We start from the raw sequence: 26,652 nt of genomic DNA on the forward strand, positions 1-26,652 counted from the left end.
CAGAGGGAGGAAAGAAAGGGGGAGGGGGACACTCGTAAAAAGAGCAACAAAAGTTTGGGAAAATTAAACATTAGGTAAGACACGTTCACACAGAACCATTTCGGGACAGGTCTGAGCACTTCTGCTGTTCTATCTATCAGGTTATTTATTGTTACGACACATATTTCTCTGTCAATTTCCGCTGGCTTTCACGCACAACTCTTTTGTGAGAGTCTCAGGATTTAAGGGCAACATTTTCTGATGCACCCTTCACTGATACTAGGTAACAGATGCTCAAGTCACATGCATTGACAAAAGGAATTCCCTCTCTCTCTCTCTCGCTCTCTCACACACACACACACTTACACACACAGACCTGCAGATGTATGCATTTAGACAGTGATTTGGCACTAGACTTTTGGTCAGTTGCCCTCTTTTTGACGCACAACACAAATACAAACACACAGTTGAGTGTGTTAGCATTTGTATAATCCCACGAGTTGAAGGCACCATCCTGCGGGACTCATTAAGCAGAGGTCACATATTACGTCCTGAGTAAATTGGACAATGAGTGCAAGCTCATCCCTCAATGTTAATGTACTATGGCCGAAACCTTCACCCCTCCCTTCTCTGAGGTCTCCAACCCTCCCACCCTTTATTCATTCTTCCTTTATAACCCCACAACCATCACTTCATCCACACTTCTCTGGGTTTTTTTACCTTTGGAATTGGTCATTTTGGTGGACAAATTGGATTACTGAAATGGAAACTTTTTTCCCCCACATATAATAATACAGATCTGAAGGGAATGGAAGTGCTTTCTTAGGATAAAAATAGAATTTGTATTTTTGTTTCTTTATAGATTTTTTAGCTCATCAAAGAAAATGGGATATCATAAAAGGATTCTAATCATTTATCTATACAACTAATACATTTATTTTTCCTGTCCTGATTATTTTACTCAACCAAAGAGATATTGAGATATAGATTTTTTTTTGTCATGGATGAAAATGCCATAAGATGAATATCTCTCTCTGTGTGACAATAAGATTACAACTTAGAGGCATTTTATCTTCAAAACATAAGTGGAAGTAATTACAATCATCAAGCTTGTGATAAATTTGGATAATTGACAGATCTGGAACTCGATTTAAACGGTTCGTCGACAGGAATATTTTTTATCCTTTTGGACCTCAAAGTGGTAAAGACTTATCCTTTGTCTTCTGTAGTGATTGATTGAGATTTATTTGTTAGATATTCATTTTTATTATATAAGAAATGTCACATTTGAAACTTCTCTTTAATACATTGCGAAGGCGGTCTAATTGTTTTGTTTGAATTATTTGAATTGCCGACTATAGATTGTATAAAGCAGTGATTAAGTATGAGCAGTTCATGTTTGTTCTATTTATTATACAATGTAATAATGTACATTAATCAGTATAACTTCCTTATCTATTGGACTTATAATAATTGACTATTGATTTTGACAGATATGAGGGGAAGAACCCCAACGTAATAGGCACAACTGAAAGAAACACAGTTGAACACTAATTCAGAGACAGACAGGTAGACAGACAGACAGGCAATCTGATGCCAACAGTCTCCTCAGTGACTCTCACGGGACGACTCCTCCTGCTGTTGCTATGGGCACCCCAACTCACCATGGCAACCAACTGGCTGTAAGTTGGCTTGTGTGAAAGCGTTTGTTTGTTATGCCATAACTTGTAAAAGATGGTGACATATACTTTCTTTGTTTCTTTTATGTTCGTTTCCTCTTCCTGTTTTTCTATTTTATTTACCTGTCCCAATGTTCATTGACAAAATGTCATCCTTTTATTCATATGCCAACTTTTTCTCTGACACTATTTTTCTGTTTTGGGATTGATTTATTTATCCATGTTCTTCTACTACGCTGTACCTCTCTCTCTGTAGTTCTCTGGCACGTCTGCCACGCTCGCGTCCTGTGTCTGGTGCCGAACCATGTGGCCGTCTGAGGGGATTGTCACCAGGCCAAGTTGGGGTGTGCCGGGCACGGGGGGAGGTCATGGAGTCCGTGCGAAAGGCAGCAGAGATGGTCATTGAAGAGGTGAGAGAGCCTGAAACACAATGACTCACAATGACAATTTTGTGAACATAAACATTCATTTATTCAAGGACATGATGGCAACAACAAAAAAAAATCATGTCAAAAATATACACACAGAAGGTCTTTTATCACACTTTTTACTCTTATTTCTTTACTCTTATAAGAATATTTCTTATTTTGGAATGTAAGTTTTGACAGACTAACTTTGGTTAGTCCTGGCTACCAAAAAAAGTAAATTTCTACTATCATTGTCCCAGAAAAAAAAAATACAGTTCATTAAACACACATAGACCATTTTGTTCTGTCTATTCCTGGATGTAAAGAGTGCCTGAAAAACCATACTTAAGTAAAAGAATAGATACCTTACAGCAAAAATGACTCCATACAAGTCACCAATTGCAATTCAACTTGAGTAAAAGTCTTAGGGCTGATTTCACAGACTGGGTTTAGATTAATCCAGGATTAGGCTTTAGTTAAACTAGGACATTTAAGTAGCTTTTATAAACGGAAAAAGAAAATAACATAGCTGGTGTTCATCATGAGACCAAACAATGGCATGTCACTGTCATTGCAAATTGCTTTCAGTTAAAACAGCTCAAACATGCATTTTAGTCTGGGATAGGCTCTGTGAAACACCAGGGGCTAGACTATCTGATCAGTAGCTTAATAACAGTAGTGTTTTACTCGTACTGAAAATAGGCTAAAAGATGCACTAGTCCTCAACACATAAGAGACATGCCAGTGAAAAACAAGAAACAGTTGATTTAAGAGGAGAGCAAGGTCGACACAACAGCCTCAAAAATGTGTCTTTAATATAACGAATAAATAAAATAATGTTAAGTAAGATTGAATAGTCAAAGGCAAGCCTACTTGACCTGTAGCCTACGTGTTGGGGTTCGGCCTCATCACCAGGTACAGCCATGTCCTCGTCTCGTATTTGCTGCCATTCGCATAAAGGAGCTTTGTTGACAAGTTTGAATGAATAAGGGCAAAAACGCACTAAATTATAGTATCTTCAATGCCCTGTAGATGGTGATATTGCTTCTTTTGTAGCAGAAATAAAATGTGGCAGAAAAAGTTAGGTCCCATCGTCCCATGCTAAACGTAATTGCATTTCTGACAAATGTAAGCAAGGAGTAGGCCTAGGCTATAGCCTATTAAAAAAATGTAGTCAAGAGAGTAAAAGTTGCTAACATCTTTGATACTCAGTCAAACTACAATGTAGCCAAAAATATTGTTTCAACAACAACAAAAACACACATTAAAAAGGTTTATTAACATTCCATTTCCAACAAACAGGCTAAAAGACTTTTATACTGACTTCCAGAACAGTAGCCTACTGTACAATAGTGCCAGCTACACAGAAAATGTATCCTTTAAAATGACTTTGTCATTTATACATGACGCACAGTATTTGTATTATTGTATTTTAAATGCAATCTATAAATGAGGATGTCCCATAGAGGGTTAAGTACTACAGTAACTAATTACATTTACTCCAATAATTTTCACCACTGCTTGTGATTGCTGGCCCCGGTCCACATTTTAGGGCCACAAATGTTCCTAGACTACAAATTAGCCTTAATCTTTAAACATTATGTAACTTTAAAATGTTCATATCTGCATATATTAACTCCAATTACTTGTTCCATTTTAACCAATGCAGTGCCAACATCAGTTCCGAAACCGGCGCTGGAACTGTTCCACCACTCCTCGTGGGATCAATGTGTTTGGACGAGTCATGAACCAAGGTTACAACAATCATGTCACAACAAATCAGAATAGAACATATTGGATTATTTTATGCTACAACTTTCAAATACCTTGCTGTTATGGCTCAAGCATTGATTTAAAAAAATGTTTTTAAAAATACCAATATATATATATATATGGTGTCAGTGTATGAATAGTGTTCAGAGGGTGGCCTTCAAGTCAAAAAAGTTGAGAACCACTGTGAATTTTTTAATTAAATTATTCATTATTTACCCACATTCTTATTTTATTAATTTTACAAGATGCAATCAATATAAACAGCTTTAAAGGACAACCCCGTTTAGCCTTGCTCAGTTTATGTGCTGTCTTCAGGCACCCGTGAGGCGGCTTTTGTCCACGCTCTTTCATCGGCTGCAGTTGCTGTGGCTGTGACTCGGGGCTGTAGCAGGGGAGAACTGGAGAGGTGCGGCTGTGACCGAAAGGTCAGGGGGGTCAGTCCTGAAGGTGAGTTGTAAAACATGTCAATAACAATTTCACACTGACAAAAAAAATATATGCCAAACATGTGCCTCTTGCTCACCCTTAGGTTTCCAGTGGTCAGGTTGCTCTGATAATCTGTCCTATGGCGTTGCATTCTCTCAGACCTTTGTGGACGAGCCAGAGAGAGCTAAAGGCATGTCATCGGGGCGACCGCTAATGAACATTCACAATAACGAAGCAGGACGGAAGGCAAGCAAGATGTTTCACTTACTGATTGATATTAAAACTTATCACCAACTGCATATTGGTTTTTATGGTTTTCTCTGTCCTTGTTCAGGCTATCCTCCACAACATGCAGGTGGAGTGTAAGTGTCATGGTGTTTCGGGGTCCTGTGAGCTCAGAACTTGCTGGAAGGTGATGCCTCCGTTCCGCCGGGTCGGTGCTGTGCTGAAAGAACGCTTTGATGGGGCCACAGAGGTATGTGTTACAATGGCTCTGTTCCAGTTGCCTCACTGACTGTTGCCTGCTGTCTTCTAAGGCAGAATCCTAACAGATGAAAAAAATTTGGAATGCTTTACTAAGGTAGAAACTGCATACGCTTCACAAATAGCACTCTACACTGAAGTTTTACAGTTTCAATAGAGTGCAATAGTGATCAGTCTTTTTTAGCGGCCTTGGTTTCAGGCTCTAATCAACCCGGTGAATCACAACACTACAAACTTTGATTTGAAGCAAATAATTATTTTGAAAATCTTAATGTCAAAATTGTCTTATTGACATTAAGACAAAAGTAAAACTGTACTTAACGCTTTAATGAGGGAAATAATTACGATTCCATGAAGCATTGCAAATGACACAATCAAATAAAATGGAGAAATATTGATTTAAAGCTGATTACAGATGTAAAAAGTTTGTTTATTGGAAAACATACATATGTGTACAAATATTTCAACATAATGAAACTAACTCGTTTACCTCATTTGCAGTGCTTCATTGGTGTGGGTTGCGCTGAAGAATTCTTTTGGCTTGATGTGCAACTGGTGGAGATTTCTCTGCAGAATCAGAAGTGTCATCAGAATCAGAATTTCACAGTTAAACATTCTTATTTAAAAAAATAAGTTGAAATAATGTGGGGCTGATGGCTTCATCAAAACCATATAACGGCGATTAACAACCTTGTAGCTCACAGTAGGTCTGTTTTAAAGGTTTCTAAGTTATTGTCAAAAATTCACTTCCAAAATCCAACTGTGTTTGGTGTTAGGATGTTCCTAAGCTAACACCACAAAATTCTAATAAGCATAATAAAAGTTAATTATATTAGTTTGAATCATTTCTCATCAATATTTCTAAGCACTGAATGAAGTCCACCATCTTGGATGATTTTTGGAGTTTGTCGCAATGCATTCTGGGATTACATTCTCTGTGAAGGATACATGCAATGCTGCATTAGAATTTTGCTATTGCAGTACTGTAGAAGGCAGCATAAATATGTGTATGTAATTTGACAAGTTCAAGGGTCACAGCCACACTTTCTGCTTAGGTACGGCTAACACGCGTGGGCTCTCGCACAGCTCTCCTTCCACGGGACCCCCAAGTGAAGCCACCAGCCACACGGGACCTTGTCTACTTGGCTTCTTCACCAGATTTCTGCCGCTTAGACCCAGACAATGGCATTCCTGGCACTGCAGGACGACGTTGTAATGGTAAAAGTGTAAAAATCCAAATTACAGACTAAAATAATCAGTATAAAATTTCTTATTGTCAATTCTCTAATCAATTCCCTGCATGGTTTTACATGTCATTTTATCACGGTTTACTCATCCTTTCCTATTGTTCCACGTCCTAGGAACCTCACGGTTGGCACCAGATGGATGTGAACTGTTATGTTGTGGCCCAGGTTTCCGAGCAGGCCGGGCTGAGGTGGTGCAGCGCTGCTCCTGTAAGTTCTCCTGGTGCTGCTCAGTTCGCTGCCAGCAGTGCAAGAACACAGTGCTCATACACACCTGCCGAGAATGAGACATACCTAGAAAAAGCGCACAACCACACAAGAAGCACCTCATCTCATGCCAGCCTGCATTAATGCCCACATGATGAAGAAATAACCAGCTCCATCCAAAACATCCTTCATCATGCTCTGAATTTGGTGACTTTAAAGTTCTTTTAAATGTGACAATACATTACAATTATTTTAATCTTCAATAGCACTTTTGTTGAAGGACAATGTGTTGAACCAGAACACACAGACACCATTACATTTCTTAAATGCTCACATACAATACAAAAACCATTAACTCATTTGTTCAGACAACGCTCTTAAAGCCGAGATTAACCCCTGAATAACAGCAGGAGAATAATGTTAGTTAGTCTGAGGCCTTAGCATTAAATCCTAGTCTAGAGTTGCTCTCTCCCCGTTTACTGTATTTATAATTTCTTTTCAGTTTTGCGGATTATGTTTATTTATTTGAGTTCATCATGCCTGTGTGGCATTATCTCTGGATGGAAAGTTCCACCTGCAAACTCTTCGGCTTCAGCTGTGTTTTGTTTCGGCTTGTCCTATTGCATAGACTAGAGGCTAGTTTATTATCATTGTCTCATTTTTATAATCTATATGGCTTAAAATAAAGTTGTTTGAAATCTTAAATGTGGAAAGTGGTTTTGTTTGTTAATTATGGATTGATACATTTTAAATGAATATTTACACTAATGTTTGGGTTAGGTATAGGATTTTTTGAAAGTCGTCTCATGCTAATCGAGGCTACATGTATGAGAAAACAGTAAAACATAACTTTGTTTTAAAATGTAATTTATTCCCGTGATGCAAAGCGGAATATTTAGGATCATTAGTCAGAAATCATTCTAATTGATAACTCACTCTGATTTAGTGATCAAAAAACATTTCTTATCAATGATTTTCTGGTTATATTTTTGTGGAAACTTTTTTCAGGATTCTTTGATAAATAGAAAGTTTAAAAGAACAGCACTGACTTGAAATAGAAATATTTACTGCCACTTTGATCCTTGCTGAATAAAAGTATTAATCTCTTAAAAAAAAAAAAAAAAAAAAACTTGACCTCAAACTTTTGAAGTGTACATGCTTTTACGTTTGTCTGCTGACACAAACCACCAAATACCATAATAATCCAATAAACAGGATACAAATACAGCTGTGTCAGTCGCACCACTTTTATTACAAATATAGTGAGATTCCAAACACCGCAGAACTTGACTAAGAAAAGGCCACATTTTAAACCGTCATTATCATCAGTTATCCTCCTTTTTACTCACACGACTGTTAAAATCGGTTATTCAAAATATTACATTTCAATTTGTTATTTTATTAATAAATCACAATCAAATGGTACTCTAGCAAAAAAAAAAAAAATCATAAAAAAAAACTCAAGTTTCAAAATGTGTTTTAAAACACCACTAAATTCATTCACCCAAGAGAAAAACAGTAATACATTTAATACATCATACTCCAAGTCAAAACAAAAAGAGAAAAAGGCAAAAAAAAAAAAAAAACGTTCAGTTTTCTAAACGGCCAGCAGAAGGCACTGCATGGCTCGAGAGTAAATGCACTTAAGAGATTCTAGGAGCATGAACCACAGAAGAAGAGAACAGTCTGGCTCATACAGGAAGAAACAAATGCTTGTGTACTAAGAATCCATTGGCTCCCACAAAAAAATCCCAAACTCTCTTATAAACCATATAACACGTTACTTCGGAGGGGATGTGGCCATAGTGTGAGATTCCTATAGCCATAACACTCTGATCCAACATTAAAACTGTTTTTAATAATTAAAATATCTAAAATTGTTACGGTTTATTTTTGTATAGGTTCTATTTCAACGCCATTGTCAGTGATTAGAGCTAATTATACGCCCAAACCAATAACGTTAGCTTGCTTTTGTGCCAGATCCAGTCCAGTACGCATTAACAACAGTAAGTGACCACATATAGGACAGAACCTGCCTAGAGGTGTCGTGTGAGTCCAACGTCTAGAACTGGCAAAAACGCAACATTAAAAACAGAAAACAGACTCTAAAGCAACACTAAAAGGCAAATTTGTCAAGAATCGCCTTTGTGCCCATGGCAATTTTGCAATGTAGCGAAAATGCTCAACTGAAGAGATTCAAGAAAGCTGAAACCAGCTTACTGCAAGCACACTATCCACAGGTTACAGAGCAAACACCGGAGCCCTGCAGAAGCGCTCACCAGAGCAGTCAGCATGCTCTGCTTTACACTTCATGAAATGTGCTGTTTTTAGATATTGTGTGCTAACCACCCTTGTGCAGCTTAGAGCAAAGCATGCGTCAGGGACAAACCCGACGTTTGTCCAGCAAAAGCATTTCAAATCATTCATTTTTGATGGCGATCAGAAACCTGAAGCATTTAATCTCATGTATTTGTGCCACTGTCGCACATTTTTTTGGATCGATTACATGTAACTGACACTTAAAGCATTAAAATGGATCTATATATTGTTCTGTAGGCATCACATGCATAAAGTGTGCCTGTATCTTTTTTTATCTTTGTTTATAGGGGTGTTATTGGTTACAGGGTTCTCTAATTACTTCTAGAAACATTAAGAAAGGCACAGTGTGCATTTATTTGTTTGCAATACCATGTTTGTTGCCAAATATCAAATATCACGTTTTCTTTTTTGCTGTTTTGTTCCCATGATTTTTCCCAATAATAACTCTCTAGTCCAAATCCAAGCCCTACCAAACTTAAAATCCCCTCCAGAATGTTTCCTTTTCTCTGCCTCTCTAGTTGGAGTGAGTGCAAAACCCACGGCTTGTGTTCCTACAAAAGGATGCAGCGCTTCTTGGGTTTGGTCTCTGGAGGTTCAAGGGCAGCGAGTATTGCCTCGTCGAAAACATTCTTAAGGCCTCTCTGTAAGAAAGAGATCATAAAAAGAAACGTCATTTGCAGTAGGTCACATGGGATATGATAAGTGAGGAAGGCTGTTATGTCATCATAGGTGTGTGCGGCTGCTCTTTTAACCTGTGTGAGGGCGGAGCACTCCACGTATTTGACAGCTCTGAGGTCTCTGGCCAGCTTCTCCCCGCTCTCAGGCGATATGGGGCGCTGCTTGTTTTTGGCAAGTTTTTCCACAGTGTTACTGTCGTCCCTCAGATCAACCTGAGTGCCCACCAGAAGGAATGGAGTGCGTGGACAGTGGTGAGAGATCTCCGGTACCCACTTAGAGAAAGAGAGAGGGGAAAAAATGAATGGTGAGAGCGTATAGAGAGCTATTTATGATAGCACAATCAGAAACAATCATCCCAACAACCTCAGAATTACAAAGTGTGCAAAACTGGATAAACTAATCTGACCATCGACAGAGAATCACGGTGCTGACAAAACATTTTCCTGGTCATCTCAATGATCGCATTACATTTGCAGGAACTAGTCTCTCAGCAGCGGCGGAATTTTACTTTGCTCCAGTTAGTAGTACTGCGAGAAAAAAGTAAACACAGAACAGAAGCGCACTACAGTCGGGACGTCCAGCTAGCTAGTAGCAGCCTTGAACAACGATATTGAAAAACATTCAATTGTAAACTAAGGAATTGGCAACATGGTGATTCGTTGTGCATTTCGAAATTGTAAAAATAAACCAAATAGATGGTCACCAAAAAGTTTCCACAAATTTCCATTGAGAGATACAGAAAGGAACCAACTGTGGCTTCTTGCTGCTGGCTTGGACAACGAGACACCGGCAGAGACTCTACTCTAAAGTTGCGAATTTGTAGTGATCATTTTAGACCAGACGACTTTGAAAAAACCCATAATCGAAACGTTCATAAGTCACTGACAAGGAATGCAGTTCCAGCCGTCTTTCCAGATGCACCAACAGCTACAGATGAACAGGTACTGGTAATAACTTTTGTTAGGCTACTATAGCCATCTATGAAGCTAGTCCCTTTCATAACTGATAGAATGACAATGACAACGTTGGTGGAGATAACGTTACAGTTCAATTTCTGCCTTTTTAGCATCCATCTCGATTAGTTCTTCGTCTGTGTATTCCGGCTCAGACATGTACGGTTCGTTGAATAAAACACATTCCTCGTCTTCATCGTCTCCAAAGTCTGAAACATTGGCATGGCTTTCAAACGTGGCCATAGTCCTATGTTGATTTCTTTGTGAAATATACTCTGCTTATGTAGTGATGATGAGTGTCAGCGGCAGGTAAAAACACTTGCGTGATTGTCATGTGGACCGGCTCTCTCGGTTGCCTAGGTAACTTAATATCAGTCCGTCGCTGCTGTAGACTGCTAATAAATACAGGGAACAAAGTAGAACTATTGCAATGAAATGAAAGGGTAGTTTGATTACTAACATTATTCTCTCAACAGACATTTACATCGACAGTCTGGCGTTATAATTTATTTGATTTTGGTGTACTGTGGAGTGGGTAAAACTGTAATGGCAGGCTAGCTAGCAGATACTGTTGACTCACACTAGCCTAGCACCGGCGAACTATGCAACAGGACTGAAAACTGTCTCCACTGATGAATAACAACCAGGCTAACTTGAAAATGAGGTCCGATGTCCAAAATCCTGAACCACCCCTTTAAGCTGCTGGCCTTTTAAAGGGATAGTTCACTTTCAAATGAAAATGATGTCATCATATATTCACCCTTAAGTTGTTTCAAACCTGTATAAATTTCTTTCTTCTGCTGAACACAAAAGAAGATATTTTGAAGAATGTCAGTAACCAAACAGTTAACTGGTCCCATTGACTGCCAATGCCATAGTATTTTTTGTGTCCTACTATGGAAGTCAATGGGACCAGTTAACCGTTTGGTTACTGACATTCTTCAAAATACTTCCTTTGTGTTCAGCAGAAGAAAAAAATTCATAAATCATGTAACAGTTCATGTTTTACCTAGAAATACGATTTAGTTTTAATCCAAATGATGCATGTGTGCTGACTGAGTGAACGGTCAGCAATCAAGAGCATTCAACAGAAGTGCACTCTTTCTCTCTCGTCAATTAACATTAATACATGCCTCGTTTTACTTTCTTTCCCATTTACATATCCGACCGAACTACAAACTTTCCACTGATGTCTTTGAAAAAGGGATGAGCTCTAAAGCTTGCACGTCCGTGCCACTGCGTACTCAATCCACTGCGCGTTTTTCTCAACAAACATGTGTTGATGCATGTTTATATGTCAATAAAAGCCTTAAAGGGATATTAAGCTTTGTATCAGTAGAAAACCTGTAGTATTTTCGAATTACCATGCTTCCCTCCCTGATGTCCCCCTGAGACGAGAGATTTATGTATTTTTTGTCTGGAAAAATCCTCAGATGACTTAAAAATCGCCATTTTGCGTCATCGGAAGATTTTTTGGCCAGAGGCTAGAGACTACAGCCAGTAGAAGGCGATAGTTCCGCATGTTTTCAACCCGCCCATAGAGGATGGGATCTCCTCACAGAATGTACAAATAGTGTCAGCCATCTTTTTTTGGAAGCTAAGCTAACAGGTTCTTGTTCTGTGAAGAAAGCTGAGTAGTAGGGTTTACCATCCTCTTTTTCCCGGATATGTCCGGCCGTCGAGATCGTCCAAAATGTCCGGGATTCGGCTTTTGCATTCTACAGTTGCCATTCATTGTTTACATGCACACCTTTTGTTTCAATGTAACTGAATTCATTCCGATTGGTGAATCTGAATGTAGTGTTTACATGAACGCTAAACAAGTGATCGGTTGATGTGTTTTAACATTGCTAAGAAAATTCCCGCTCCTCCTTGAGAGATAGCCTACGAGACCGGTGCGTCTCACAGGTGTCGATCATCAGTAATCACGCCACCGGCCTCGCGTCGTTCTCCCCCGGCCCTCAGCCTTGTCCTGCACGCCACAGTAAACATAATGAATGGCGACTGTAGAACGCAAAAGCCGAATCCCGGACATTTTGGGCGATCTCGAAATCCCGGGCAGACTTCTCACGGAGACTCACGATAAAACGGCGTCTTTTAAGTTTCGAGTCAACTAGTAGCCTAGCCTAGTTGTTTAACTGCGCTCTTACCGGTAGGCATGGCTTGGGAGTGGCCTCGTAGTGCATTCCAGGATTTTTTGTCTTTCATCCACATGAGCCAAAAATACATTTTCTGGCTTTTCTCCGAAGGCTCCAAACTCAAAAAATGCTTTCACATTTCTACCACCGGTACATAAATGAAAATTACCCATTTTAAATACACATTCGTCTTTCCAGAGGTGAAGTATCCCTATAAATTCAATCAGTTCATCATATAAAACGTTCATGTCTCTTCAGAAAATTTAGACGGATTAATTTTACGATGTCTTTATGAACTTTTTGAAGCGTAAAAGTGGGAGTTGTGTGGACTGTCAATGGAGGGACAGAAATATTGTACAAAATATTTTCATTTGTGTTCGGAAGAAATTATAAGAAATGATATAAAAGAAATACATACAGACGCTACCATTCAAACGTTTGGGGTCAGTACTTTAACTTTCTATTCATCAAAGAATAAGCATTAGAGTTATTTCAAAAACATCAAAAAAGACCTTACAGTCAGAAACCAGGCAGAAATAATAAATGGCCCCTGTAGTCTCCCATACATATCATTATGAACTTGTAATCTCTGTACTGTCCTTATCTTACAAATTAATCTGTGCTGCCAATTTCCACACAAATTTTCCTCTTCAGCTCCAAAAAGATATGGTACAAAAAAGTTATTCATTCTCCAAGACAATATTATACAGCTTGTTAAGCATTAAAATACTTTAATACAGCTTCTTAAATAAATTGTAGGAGCAATGTAACATGAATGTTTAAAGTGAAAAGCGCCTTAATGGTTTTTTTTTTCATTGTGCCGCTACATAAATAGATCTGAAATATTGATTCCAGTTCCTCAAATAGGCTTCTATATCAATCAATCACATATTCAAGATTATATCAATTAAAAACAATGGTTCACTGAAAAATGAAAATTACCCCACAATTTACGGTTAATAAGTGCCTTCTTAAGCGAAGCGATGGGTTTTTGTAAGAAAAATATCCATATTTAAAACTTTATAATAAAAAACAATCAATGGCTTCTGGCAATGGCCGTACGCGCTTTCACGAGAGTCGAATTATGGTGGAAGGGTGACCTTTGCTTTGACTATAGGTTGACCGATAGTGGATTTTACCGATAACGATAGCTAGGTTGGACAATGCTGGCCAATAACCGATTGATCAACAGATAGTTTTTTAAAACGGATACAGAATGAAAACAAAAATAATGCCCAATGTAAAATAGTGCTGAATTTTATTACAGAAATAAAAAGAACAGTACTGAACCATGAAAATGTACTGAATTTTCTAAATATAAATAAATATGAAAATATTAAATATACCTTGATCATTCATGTTAGTTCATAGTGCATTAACTGATAACAGATGTAACATTTAAAAATGTATTAGTAAATGTTAAAATCGAATGCATTTCTGATTTGTTTGTTTCAGTCGGCTGCATCAACGTCTCAAGTCACTAGCTTTAAATATGGAACTTACTTGGCTAAGGAATGCATAAAAGTGACCATTTTGACATTAAACATTTGGGTCGGGCTTGCGTGTGTTTTTGTTGCTTGAGATACTAGTAATGTTGTCGTCCTCTCAGCAAACATACTACTGTTCTCCACTAATGCAGCATCTAGTCAACAAACTAATTACTTTATAATGATATGATAAAACATATGGTAGTGTACTGTATCACATACCGTTAGATTGTCTATTTTAAATTTGCATCTGAAGTCTCCCGCTCTGTGCAGGGCGCAGTCTCAAGTATCAAAACAAACTCCACGAGGCATCAGTGATAGGTTTTATTTTGCCTCTAGAGGCCGCTCTCGTACTGTATAATGCCAGCGGTATGTTATACAGTACAATGACCCTTCTCAGCCGCTCCAGCAACTGAAGCAACCCAAAACTATCAGTATGGATTTTTGTCGATAACCGATTGTTCCAGCAATCAATCGGCAAAACCGATCAATCGGTTGACCTCTACCCCTGACCCGACGTTGCCCCTCTTCTCTTATATCGAAATCTTCAGACTTTTCCCCCCTTATGATTTTAGACTTCTAATTTGTGACCAGCGTTTTGTTCAGCTCTGTCCTCTGCACTTCCACGTTCGTTAATCTCACTGAAGCTTACGGTTTGATTACGTCATATGTCGGGTCCAAGGACAACCTTCTGCCGGAACTCGACTCTAGTGAACACACGCGTTTTCTTACAAAAACCCATTGCTTCACTGTTCACTTCAGAAGGCATTTATTAACCCATAGGAGTCATATGGATTACTTTTACGATGGATGGATGCGCTTTTGGGAGCTTCAAAAACGATTTACTATGCAATGCCATAGCAAAGGTGGGAAGAGCAAGGATATTATTTTAGATAACTTTGATAGTGTTCGACTGAAAGAAGAAAGTCACATACACTTAGAATGGCTTGAGGGTGAGTATTTTTGAGTGACCTATGGACTTCACACTACAAATCTGAAGAGAAAACGACTAACAAATACAACATTTCTACATAAATCTGATGCACCTCGGAAATGAGTGGGCTTTTCACGTACGCACTGATCAGTTTAAATAGATCTATTCACACGAGTTCCATTCTCCAAGTCCAGCAGGAAAATCAGGTACTGCTAAGTGTGTGATTTAATGACACTAAACATGTGACGTCACTTCAGTGTCATCAAGGTAAAACCTGACTTTACGAAACATACTATGCTGTTAAAGAATGAATCAACACTAATGTATCTGTACATGATACCATGACATAAATATGGGGAAATAGTAAACTGAAAATGTAAACACTAAATCATGACATTCATGAATGTTGATTAATGTAAGCGGCCCCTTTTCTAAATAAATAAATAGACATAGTTAAGTATACGACCAGTAATTATGTCAATAAGCCTATCAGAGAAAGGTAGCTCTTCCATGTTCTGACGCTCAAACAGTGAGACAAGCAAGAAAGCAGAAAGCACTTAAAAAACACCCACCTTTTCTTTCACATTCTCAAAGGAGGAAGGAGAAACAACAGAGAAGCAAACAAGGAATACGTCTGTCTGCGGATAGCTGAGAGGCCGAAGTCTGTCGTAGTCTTCCTGACCTGAGAGAACAGAAATAGATACAGTTCATTACCACCTCTCTTCTGCTCCGAGTCATTTGAAACGCAGCTTTTGAACACAACAGCTAAGATTGAGAAATTCAATCCATCTTGAAAAACAGCAAGAGGATAATTAATGGAATTATAATTAATAAATTAATGTACTACCATTTACAAGTTTAGGTTGGTAAAGTTTTTTGAATTTGTCTTATACTCACCAAGGCTGCATTTTTAAATAAAAAAATACAGTAATAACGATAGTGTTGTGAAATATTACTACCAATTAAAATAAAGTTTTCTATATATATATATATATATATATATATATTTTTTTTTAATCCTTAAAATACTTGAAAATGGTTGTGCTCCTTAATATTTTCGTGGAAACCATGGTACATTTTTTAGGATTCTTTGATTAATAGAAATCTTATCTCTCATTATATATGTATTTACCGCCAATTTAATGTGTCCTTTGCGAATAAAAGTTTTAATTAGCAATCTTTTGAATGGTAGTCAGTGTATATTTTATATCGGACCATCTTTCCTTATTGTTTCTCCTCTTAATTAATAAATCCTTATCCTATACCAAAATGATCTTCTTCAGGCTGTGGGATACATATGTAACATTATCAAATGTGTATTAATTTTTGCTCCTCATATACTGAACTATGTGGCATTCACTAGATAGTGAATAAGCAAATGAGTCAGTGGTTCTAAATGGTATGAATTATTGCATAAAATGCCTGTAACATTTTCATAACAACTGAACTCCGGTTTTCTCATGAGTTCAGCACCGTGGCAAGATAGAAATGAACAGAGGCCAAATTTCCAGTTTTCCATCTTTTTTCACCGAGACAGCTATTCTCTCATATCTCTTGGCATCATGTTGACACTTAAGTCAATATTGTGGTAACCAAAGTTGATGCACTAGATACTGACTGAACAAATCAGTCATCATTACATAAAAAAATTAGTGTGGGCAATCAAGTCAGATTAATGTCTAGAGTAAACAATCCCCAGACCGCATTACCTGCTGTGTCGAAAAGCCCCAGCGTATACGGTTCCCCTCCGATCATCACTGTGACAGCATAGTTGTCAAAAACCTGCAAACAAACAAAAATACCTCATTTATATACATTGTATTTTAGACAACAAGACCTAATACTAAAAAGGTTTCTAGAATAATCTAATAAAATATCCTTTGACACACACATACATGAGAGCTCCTTATTTGAAACAGCACAAGGCACACAATAGATAATAATAGCTGCCATTATTACTCATAATCAATCATTCATTCACTGTGCCCCCTTCCCCAAATCTCTGACCCAGAGCCCACCACCCTTTACTCCGTTACCGTGGGAACATATTCAGAGGGGAATTTGTTGGTTGTGTATGAGATGAGGAGGCAGGTCTTTCCGACAGCTCCATCTCCAACCACCACACACTTTATGGTCTGCATCTATATGGTAAAAGAGAAAGGGTGAAAATCATGTTATCACTCCCCTCGTGGGATTCAGAAATACCTCATTTAAGAATCATTAGTTTCGTTTAGTTCCACCGTTTACTGTCAGGGTGAATGCATTTACCAGAATTGTCAATAAGCCCTAAGTGATGCGATTACATTTCAGAGACAAAGGCAGGCATACAGAGAGACATCTACAAGAATGTGTGCAATTTTATTTGCTTCCGCATATTAACGCTGCTTAGAGGAAGGCTTTATTACTTTGCCATACTCGCACTAACAATATCGCCTGCTTTTCAGCTTCATTGCAGTTTCTGAATTATTTTTTTTTTATATTAAACCTTATTTAAACTGTTCGTCTTTATTAATTACATTTGAAGACAAATTAAGGACAATAAAACAAACGAAAACCTGATAGCTTAAAAGTAAAACACTAATGCTCCTGTTTATCGTTGATTCAAGGTTGTGCTTATTTTCTAAACACGACACGAGACGCATTTTAAGAATTATAAAAGTAGTATTTTACATATTAGATTAATTTAATTATACTTTCTTCCCCCACCAATAAAGTTATACACTTCACCTGATAAATCTACTTAACGTTAATTGAATACTACAGTGAATGGCGAAGAAATTGGTAGTTTGGGGTGATTATAGAAAACGAAAATAATCCTGAAGAGATTTGTCAGCAGTGAAGTAAATCAAAGTTTTGTGTAAAGAAGGCGACAGGATGCTGCGAGGCTAAGCTAACGCGCTAGCGCAGCCGAGAGGCCACAAATCATCCTAAATCAAAATTACACAACGGTAAAACCTGACATTGGACATGTACTGTTTAGCTACAAATTGATCGGATAAAAGCCTTATAAAATAATGGTACAGATTGAGAATTGCTTACCGTTCCTCTCCGGCGACTAGGCGTTGGTTACGTCCGGGTTTGAAAGTATCAATCTGACGTGAATGAAAGCGAAAAACGTCCAGTTGTAGATTCTGCGATACTCAGCATGCCCACTCTGCGCACACGCCCAACACAGGCTGCAGTTCCTGTCAAGTGGCCGCCAGGGGCACACGAGGGCTTTTGGGGATTATCTGTATATTGTAAACATATTTAATTTATACTTTCAAGTGGAATATATAAAAAATTACATTCCAAAAAGAAAAATACCCCCCTCTAGAATAATGAAGAATGGAAAGCGTGTGGTCCAAAGGTTTGAGAATGCTAGTAAAATAATTATATGTCTATGATTAAAATGCTTTTTTATTTTCATTTCTATCAGCCAATATATTATATTAGTAAATACAATTTATTATTAAAAAAAGTCCTTATCCTGAACACACTAGGGGGCTGCTAAACCCATATAGTGATTAGTCAATTTTTGTAGGCTAGTATCCAAAAGTCATATAGGACAAGTTTTTGTACAGTCAAAAAGTTTTAGCCAAACCACTATGACTAAAAATTGAAAAAGAAACAGAATGTAAAAAATAATAAGATCTGAAATAAGATCTAAAACAATAAAACAAGCCTGTCAGTAGGCTATATACAATCACGTGACCAAATTTGGAAACGAGTGGAAAGGTGGCTTTCCTTCTATCGATGAGAGGCTCTCTGTTGGCGTCCTGTATACTGCCATCTAGCGACAGACAAGCAATAAGCTCTATTATTGATATTTAATCTTGAAAATATATATTTTTTTTTCAACGTGAAATGTATTAAGGAATTTCGGAATACGAGAACAGAGAACAAAGGCAAGGCAATTTAAGGATTGTATCAGGATAAAAGCCCCCTCCTCCTTAATCATATACATATATTTGAAGTAATATATACACACATACACATGTATATAGTACAATTTTACTATTTCAAATTACCTGATATTTTGCACACATTAAATCAACAAATGCACACACAATGACAAAAAAAAGAAAATTAAAAATATATATATATATGATAAAATGACAAATCCTAAAAATATCAATAAAATAAAAATTAAATTAATATACAAAATAAAACTAAATTAAAATGTATAGTGTAGTTAATGTCTTTAATGCAACTCTCTTGCTATTTCCTCACATTTTCAAAATCAAAACATATAACTTTATTGCACAACGTCCATACTGAGCTTATGCCCAAGCATCAAATTAATAATGCTCTAAAAACAATAAGATAACATTCGAATGACCCACGGGAGACCGAAATATATAAGCATTATTATTATTTTGAGAGCAGAGCTTAAACTTTTATCTTGATTCACCGGAATGTGAACAGGGCTGTTCCCCTCCTCTTCCTCCCCCTCCCATCGCTCTTTTCTGTTGACGTTTGGCTTTTGTGCCTGCTTTACTAAGTGCACGTAATCTTCCTATCAAAGCCATCTCTTCCTCAATGGAGTTTATTTTTTAGTGTCAGCGCGTGACACAGCATCGGTTCTGATGTAATACACCCCGAAAAAAAGCGCGTGAATCTCTTAGAAGAGCAAGATATTCGCCCAAGATCTTCAAGGTTTTGTTTCCTTTGTCATACTGTCTTCCTGTGCTCATCTGCGGCGGTTATTTCCGTCGGTCCGTCTGCTCTGCGTGCTGCTGTTTTTCTCGTCGGCTTGTCATAATTCACCTTGACTTGTACCTCTCCGAATCTTGTTGTGGTTTTAAACAAATCATTTCAGCGCGCTTGTTATTATGCTAGGCTAACGATCTGAAATAGCTTGCAGGCTGTTTTGGATTAGCACCTGTCTGGAATATTCGAGAGTATTCGCTTAGGTATAAATGTTCTGCAGAGCTGCTTTATTATATCAGGGTGTTTTATCTATCTCGCTCGGTAAATTGATGGTTTGCATTGTGGTTAGGTAATATAACGTGCAGGCCGAATTGTGTAATTCTCTAATTGAGCGTGTTTTGCGTATCTGGCAAAGGGAGCTTGATGATTGGTTGACCAATTAAGAGCCCCTGAGCTGTTGTTGTGTTGGCTTTTGATTAAAGAGACTGAAGTTATTTATTGGTGCAAGTTAAACCAACCAAGAAAGACCAACAAAAATGTTTCACTACTTGAATGATGTGGATGACAACCCATACATGATGTGAGTATTTAGTTCTTTGAAAATGACAAATGTTTGAGGAGTACAAAATAATCAATTTGTCCTTTCAAATAAATTGTATGACTATAAAGGATGTGCATGTTATGTTGTGACAGGGATCCGTTCGCGGCACACAGGCACCAAATGAGGAGTCTCTTTGGGTCATTTGGGATGGATCCATTTCCTCTCACCCCTCAGATCCAGCATCCACGTACACGCATACAGGTACTCATCAGAGCCACAAAAACAGGGCCTGGTTTGAACATTTTAAGTGAAAATGACCATGTTGACTATCAGTTTGATGCTGATTTGGCTTCTCTGACGGCAGTTTGTCACAATTGTACTTTCAGGTGTTATGGGTGATTTTTGAGATTTGTTTTAAAAATTAAAGTGTCCATATTTTGTCCTCCACCCTTTATAGCCACAAGCTGGAGCCTTGACCCCCTTCGGCATGATGGGAATGGTATGATACTGTTTCTTGTTCACCCTTTTGCAGCAACAGTTGCATGATGATCATGTTCTCGAACAGGATTTAAAAATGATCCAAAGAGCATCTTGTGCTTTAATGGGAACAAAAACATCTTATCTGTCTGTTCAATGAAGTTTACTAATTTGATGAGTGGCAGAAATGGTGCAGTGTCATAAATTATTTTAATGTAAGTGCATTTTGTTTTTTCTCAGGGTGGAGGTTTCATGGATATGTTCAGTATGATGAGTGGGATGATGGAGAACATGGTGAGTTTCATGGTGGCCTGGCAGCCACAATTCTGAAATATTGAAACACTGTGGTTTTCAATAACAAGAACAAGGCTTCCGTTTGTTGATTGCAATGGTGCATTATTGTGCATTGTTTGCAGCTTTTGAACTGGAGTAAGTGCAGACTGTGACTTTCAAGTGGCTACCATGTTGATTTCACAATAAAATAACTGAAATCTACATGTATTCTTTGTTTTGAGAGCATACGACTGCACAAATGATTGAGGTCAGCTGATCTTAGATCACACTTTCATAACTTCTCTTTGTCTTCAGGAACGAATGTCTGGTTCTCCAAACTGCCAGACCTTCTCCTCCTCCACAGTCATCTCATACTCCTCCACAGATCCAGGAGCACCGAAAGTCTATCAGCAGACCAGTGAATTTCGCACTGCTCCTGGGGGTGTAAGAGACACATAGACACACTGCAGAGTGTTACCATGTTTTACATATACACCATATATCAGGGGTCGGCAACAGGCGATATTTTCTGGCCCGCTGGATTATTTTGGAAGTCGTTTTTAAAAAAAAAAAATTTTTACTATAACGGTTTACAAATAGGCCCCGTGTATCAGTGATGCGCGGGTTGATCCAAAATGAGCGAGTGCCTGCGCTCACCCGCGGTTACGAGTCATCCAAAAATATTTTTAATGATATTCAGGTCCCGTCAGGTCGTTTGAAATAAAGATGCCAATTAAACCTTTGTAATTTATATAGTAGAGCCTACTAGACACAATTTTCTATGAAATACATAGGTCTACACTTTATTGGCTGAATAACATGGCGCGAGGATGACGCACAAGCTCAGTCTGCAGATAGAGATGAAAGTGGGAAATCCTTATTTAATGTTGAGCGCGTTATTAACTTTTGAATTATTTGAGTTATAAACATTTTAATAGGCTACTTTTAAACGCATATAGCTCAGTAATTATTTGCTGAGAGGGGGCGGGATTTTTGTTGGGAAATTCGGAGGAGAGACGCACACTTCGATTAGACTGGATAAACACATGCAGCATCTTAATTGTTAAGAAAATGAAACGAAATAAATTAATAAATCAAGCCTTTATTACAAAACACAGCATTCAGAAAAATGCGCACCCCTAGTTCCTACGTCTATGGCCCAATATGCGGGTCGGGTACAATATTTTCTTTCTTTTGTTTGCGGTCCGAGTTGCGAGCGGGTTAGTTGAAAACGTCAGTCGGGTGCGGGTTGTTTATACATTGACCCGCGCATCACTGCGTGTATCATTCGTTCAATCGTTTTTTCCCCCAAATTAAAACCAAAAATAAAAAAATGAAAAACGACTTGTTTTTGAGATTTGAGATTCTGAAAACGAGATCTAAATTTTTAAAGCAGGTGAACACTGAATTGAACCTTGTGGGAGCGGGACGGAAAAAAAACAGTCCCGCGCAGACCTCCTTAGGTGTGTAGCCTATGTGTGTCCCGAATAAATAATAATTTAAAAAAAGGAATAAAGTTCAAAAATTGGACTTTATTGGTACAGTCCATACAATGCTAAATCAGATATATGTAGGCTACAATAACATGTCCAACAATCGATTTAAATAGTACATGGGGTTTAATTTATAGTTAATGAGATGTATCCGCGGCGTTTTCTCGCGTGCTTAAATGGTCCAGTGGTAGAACTTTCGTCAAGTGTGTAAAAGGTTCTGGGTTCTAATCTGCATTCGTATAGTTCTTCTTTTTCTTTTTTTTTTCTTCATCAAAACCGATTATGCTCATCAGTGGTTGTATATAAAGTAGTAGGGACACGTTTGTGTGCATTATATTTTGTGATTTCACCGTAACGAATAGGCCTATTCCATGTAGCTGGCCCGCCATCTACTGGATAAAAAAAATATTGGCCCGCGGCCAAAGTTATTTGCCGACCCCTGCCATATATTATGCTATATAGACATTGAGGCAGGCATGTCCATGACTGATTCTTAAACGCCAATCTTGAATATCTGGATATATGCCCTTTTATAATTATGTTCTCCATTATTTGTTCATCATTTGCTAAATTGTTTCTGTCATGATGGCTAGAACATGTATGCAATTGAAAAAAAAACACACAACCAAATGATTTTCATATCATTAGGTTCTGTTAACGTAATTCGCATGTGCATTCCACGGATCTGGGCACAACGGCAGATTAAAATACTCTGAAAGGGTTCCGCCAGGTTCACACATACTCCGTTTGCGACGTGTATTTGATGTGTATTTTTTTTCTGTGCCCATGTTAACAGGATAGAGCATTCACACTGCGCACGGATGCGGTCCGGGAATGTGTCTGCAGCAATCGTTTCCTGCACAGAATATATTTTTGCTGTGCTCCACGCATTGAATTAAAGTGACAGCACATTGTTCGCATTAAAATAAACATGGATTGACATGAAAAAGTAATAATTGAACCACAAATGCTTATAATTAAACTCTACTCTGTTTCACAGTCAACACATGGCTTTTTGCCAAAAGTGTAAACCTCACACTTAGATAAAAAAGGCGACAAAAATCGATGACACTCGTTTCTTCGTGTAGGTGGGGAAACGTAAAGTTCTTTATGACCCACAGGATTTCTTGTATAAGGATTTGAAAGCAAAAGAAATGGCATGTGAATCGTCTGTTTTTGTTTTGTTTCTCGTCAAGTTTTCATTTGAAATGTTTGTGATTTTAAAATAAGAAAAAGGGATGGTTCACCCAAAAATGAAAATTCTGTCATTAATGCCCCCAAGGATTAATTTTACAATCTCTTTATGAACTTTTTGAAGCTTCAAAGTGGTAGTTGCGTAGCTATTAACAGAGGGACAAAAAGCTCTCTAAAGATTTGGACAAAAAGATTTGGTTAAAAAAAAAAAATCTTCATTTGTGTCCAGAAGATGAATTGAAAGTCTTACTGGTTTGGAGTGGCATGAAGGTAATGAATTAATGACAGGATTTTATTTTTGGGGGGAACTATCCCTTTTAATATATAAATCTGTATAGAAGTAATGAATTTATTAATGCGTTTAAATTTGAACGTAAATACATCTATGAGAGTTTGTATAACTGTACTGTGTACAAAGAGAATCACAATACTGAAAAACCATTTTCAGTAACAACTTTTGGATTTAAAATAAATATAATGAATACATGTTGTGTTAGTGGTATACAGCCGCAGATCAGTTGCGCACTGCAAACGCATCATATGTAAAAGTACAATGAGCCCGTGCTGCTTCTGCATCGCATACGTTCTACAATTCTACAACAAGTATGTGCGAACCTGGCGTTGCTATATAGCATGAAACATACAGAGAGACCAAAAGTCTGATTCTCGAGTGAATGACTCTTATGAGCTTATGAAATTATGTGAATTTCAAACATACAAAGCAACCATTTAAGTCATCCGACCCTGAAGTGAGTGACGCTTATGAGCTGGTTTTAGTGAATTAAAAAAAGCCTGTGAAGTCCTGTTCTCGCGCGAATGACTCTCATTAGCTGGTTGTTGTTTTTAAACAGGACCGGTCAAGTCCAGTTCTGAAGCAAATTACTCTTATGAGGCGGTTATTTTTAGTTGATTAAAAACATACTGCATGACCAGAGAAGTCCGATTCTCAAGCAAATGACTCCTATTAGCCAGTTCTTTTTTACATACACTGACAAGTGAAGTCTAAAACATCTGTCTCTTGTAATTTAAATGAATCCCAATTTTTCTTTTCAATTAATATAACTCCCTGAATCATGTCTGACTCTATGACCCAAGAACTGATACTGTTATGTTGTACTTGTAGCTCTTGAGACCTAAATCAGTATAGACCACAATTGGTTGTTCATAAGACAATGTGTATTAAAAAGATACACCATGTTTTTTGTCAATGGTGTTTTATAAAAAAGAAATCTTCATATATTTTTGTTTTGCATTTGGCAACAGAAATGCACTTTTTCCTTACCAAATATCTGTTCCTTGAATTTGAATTGGTAATGGACCATTAAGGAATTGTTAAGCAATTAAAGTATTCTGATTACCCTTATGATTCCTATCCCTAAAAGAATGAAGAGCCTGGTTAAACTAGATTGCAGATGGTTCGCAAATAAGATGTTTTTGCACTGAAGCACCACAGACAGAAATGGCACGACTGTTAAATCACCCCTAATTGTTTTTGTGTGTGTATGTTTGTTTAGATCAGAGAGACACGTCAAACGATGCGGGACAGTGAGAGTGGACTGGAGCGAATGGCTATTGGGCATCACATTGGTGAGAGAGGTCATGTGATGGAACGGTCAAGGAACCGTCTCACGGGTGACCGTGAAGAGAGACAGGACTACTTCAACCTGGAAGAGAGTGGGTCAAATCCCTTGTTCTTTATTCTTTTCTTCTTCTTTTTTTCTCTGTAACTGCCAGCAACTGCTTAAATTTCGCCTTTGTGAAATTGTCTCCTATTCACTATTGCAAAACTCTTTCTCTTTCAGGTGAGGCAGCTGCCTTTGATGAAGAGTGGAGGAGAGAGTTGGGGCGGTACCGCCCCTCTAATGCCCGTAGTTTAGATTATGGGCGTGACCGGAGTGCAGGGGTTGGACAGCAGCTGGCCCTCACGGCGCCTCCGAGCTCCTCCTCCTCTCCCTCGCCCCGCCACGAGTCTCCACGCCACCATCCTCCTCACTCCCGCCCTCGCTACGACTGGTGAGAGGTACGAATCTTACACAGCCCCAATGAAACTTGTCTATTTGGATCGACTATGTAGATTCGGGCATCATTTTTGACATGTTGTGCATATGTTTACAGGTGGAGTTGTCTAGCTGATGCTGTGAAAAGCGAGAAGTGAGGAATAGAGAAGAAAATTATAACCGATGGGTCAAATGTTTGATAGATCTGAACTGTCTCAATATGTGTAGTCAGCTCCTTACAGGGACGTGTGCTGGCATGAGGTATCATAACACAGGTTGAAGTTTTTAGACTGCATCTTTGTTGTGTGGAATTTGGCCTAGCCTGTGTACTTCATACCATGTTACTACTCCCAAAGCATACACACCAGCATTCATCATAATTCAAACAGCTCTTCAACCTTGTGATATATACATACACACAGACATCTTTGTATTTAAATGAATTCTCATGCTTCCAATATTTCAATATCCAAATATTTAATGATACACTACACATACATACACTCACTCACACATGCACACATCCAGTGTAAAGTCCGTATATGTTTGTGTTGACACTAGGGTATCTGTGGGTTTAACTGTACAATGCTGACTAATTAAACTTATTAACTAATAAAATGACCTTGTTACATCATTGACTGTTCCGTCAATGCCTCAATCGACAGCAATGGGTTTTTTATTTTATTTTAAAAAAATATATAAAGTATATAAAATATATAAAAACATGTATATTAGGTTTTCCACAAAAATATTATTCAGCACAACTGTTTCCAGCATTGATAATAACAAGGAATGTTTCTTGAGCACCAAATCGGCATATTATAAGAATTCTGATCAATCATGTGACTCTAAAGACTGGGGTAATCACAGAAATACATTTTAATGTAAAATATATTCAAATTTAAAATAGTTGTGAGTAAAAGCAAAAATCACATTTGCAGTAATGCACTTAGAAAGTGGGGTTCATAGAGAACAGCATTTTGAAGGGTTTAAAAGCTATTCTTTAAAAGCATACTGCTTTGTGCATGTTGTGTGTTCTCTTATTTTCTGGCTTTACAGGGTCAAGACATGAGGTTTTAACTTGTTAAATGGGTGGTATAATGCACAAGATGTGAAGAAAATCTCTGATGTACCCAGAGTGTGTATTTGAAGTTTTAGCTCAAAATACCCCACAGATGTTTATATAGCACGTGTTGTCACTTTTTGAGGGTGAGCAAAAACGCACTGTTTTTGTGTCTGTCCCTTTAAATGCAGGTGAGCTGCTGCTCCCAGCAAAGAGGGCGGAGCTTCAACAGCTTGTGTCATTTTAACTCACACACACATGCACTGAAAATCTCA

At 37.9% G+C, this 26,652-nt stretch overlaps 3 protein-coding genes across 3 annotated transcripts; 2 read left to right on the forward strand and 1 right to left on the reverse strand.

Annotated features, from left to right (window-relative positions):
- Positions 1-1,464: 1,464 nt before the first annotated feature.
- wnt4b (wingless-type MMTV integration site family, member 4b) lies at positions 1,465-6,363 on the forward strand. The gene is made up of 8 exons (XM_079625824.1): positions 1,465-1,661; positions 1,915-2,068; positions 3,735-3,819; positions 4,154-4,285; positions 4,368-4,510; positions 4,599-4,739; positions 5,803-5,965; positions 6,109-6,363. The coding sequence occupies exons 1-8, from the start codon at positions 1,573-1,575 to the stop codon at positions 6,276-6,278; spliced, it is 1,077 nt and encodes a 358-aa protein (XP_079481950.1). The 5' UTR covers positions 1,465-1,572; the 3' UTR covers positions 6,279-6,363.
- A 1,066-nt stretch (positions 6,364-7,429) lies between these two features.
- cdc42l (cell division cycle 42, like) lies at positions 7,430-19,662 on the reverse strand. The gene is made up of 7 exons (XM_079625822.1): positions 19,101-19,662; positions 17,747-17,937; positions 16,744-16,848; positions 16,417-16,489; positions 15,280-15,389; positions 9,270-9,467; positions 7,430-9,158 (listed from the first exon to the last, which is right to left on the reverse strand). The coding sequence occupies exons 3-7, from the start codon at positions 16,846-16,848 to the stop codon at positions 9,069-9,071; spliced, it is 576 nt and encodes a 191-aa protein (XP_079481948.1). The 5' UTR covers positions 17,747-17,937; positions 19,101-19,662; the 3' UTR covers positions 7,430-9,068.
- mlf2 (myeloid leukemia factor 2) lies at positions 19,653-25,948 on the forward strand. The gene is made up of 8 exons (XM_079625821.1): positions 19,653-19,919; positions 20,033-20,141; positions 20,338-20,379; positions 20,598-20,651; positions 20,946-21,074; positions 24,832-24,991; positions 25,120-25,337; positions 25,433-25,948. Exons 1-7 carry the CDS (start codon positions 19,876-19,878, stop codon positions 25,332-25,334), a joined length of 753 nt encoding a protein of 250 aa, XP_079481947.1. The 5' UTR covers positions 19,653-19,875; the 3' UTR covers positions 25,335-25,337; positions 25,433-25,948.
- Positions 25,949-26,652: the final 704 nt, after the last annotated feature.

Source organism: Phoxinus phoxinus (assembly GCF_949152265.1).
Source record: "Phoxinus phoxinus genome assembly, chromosome: 10".
Classification (NCBI taxonomy): domain Eukaryota; kingdom Metazoa; phylum Chordata; class Actinopteri; order Cypriniformes; family Leuciscidae; genus Phoxinus; species Phoxinus phoxinus.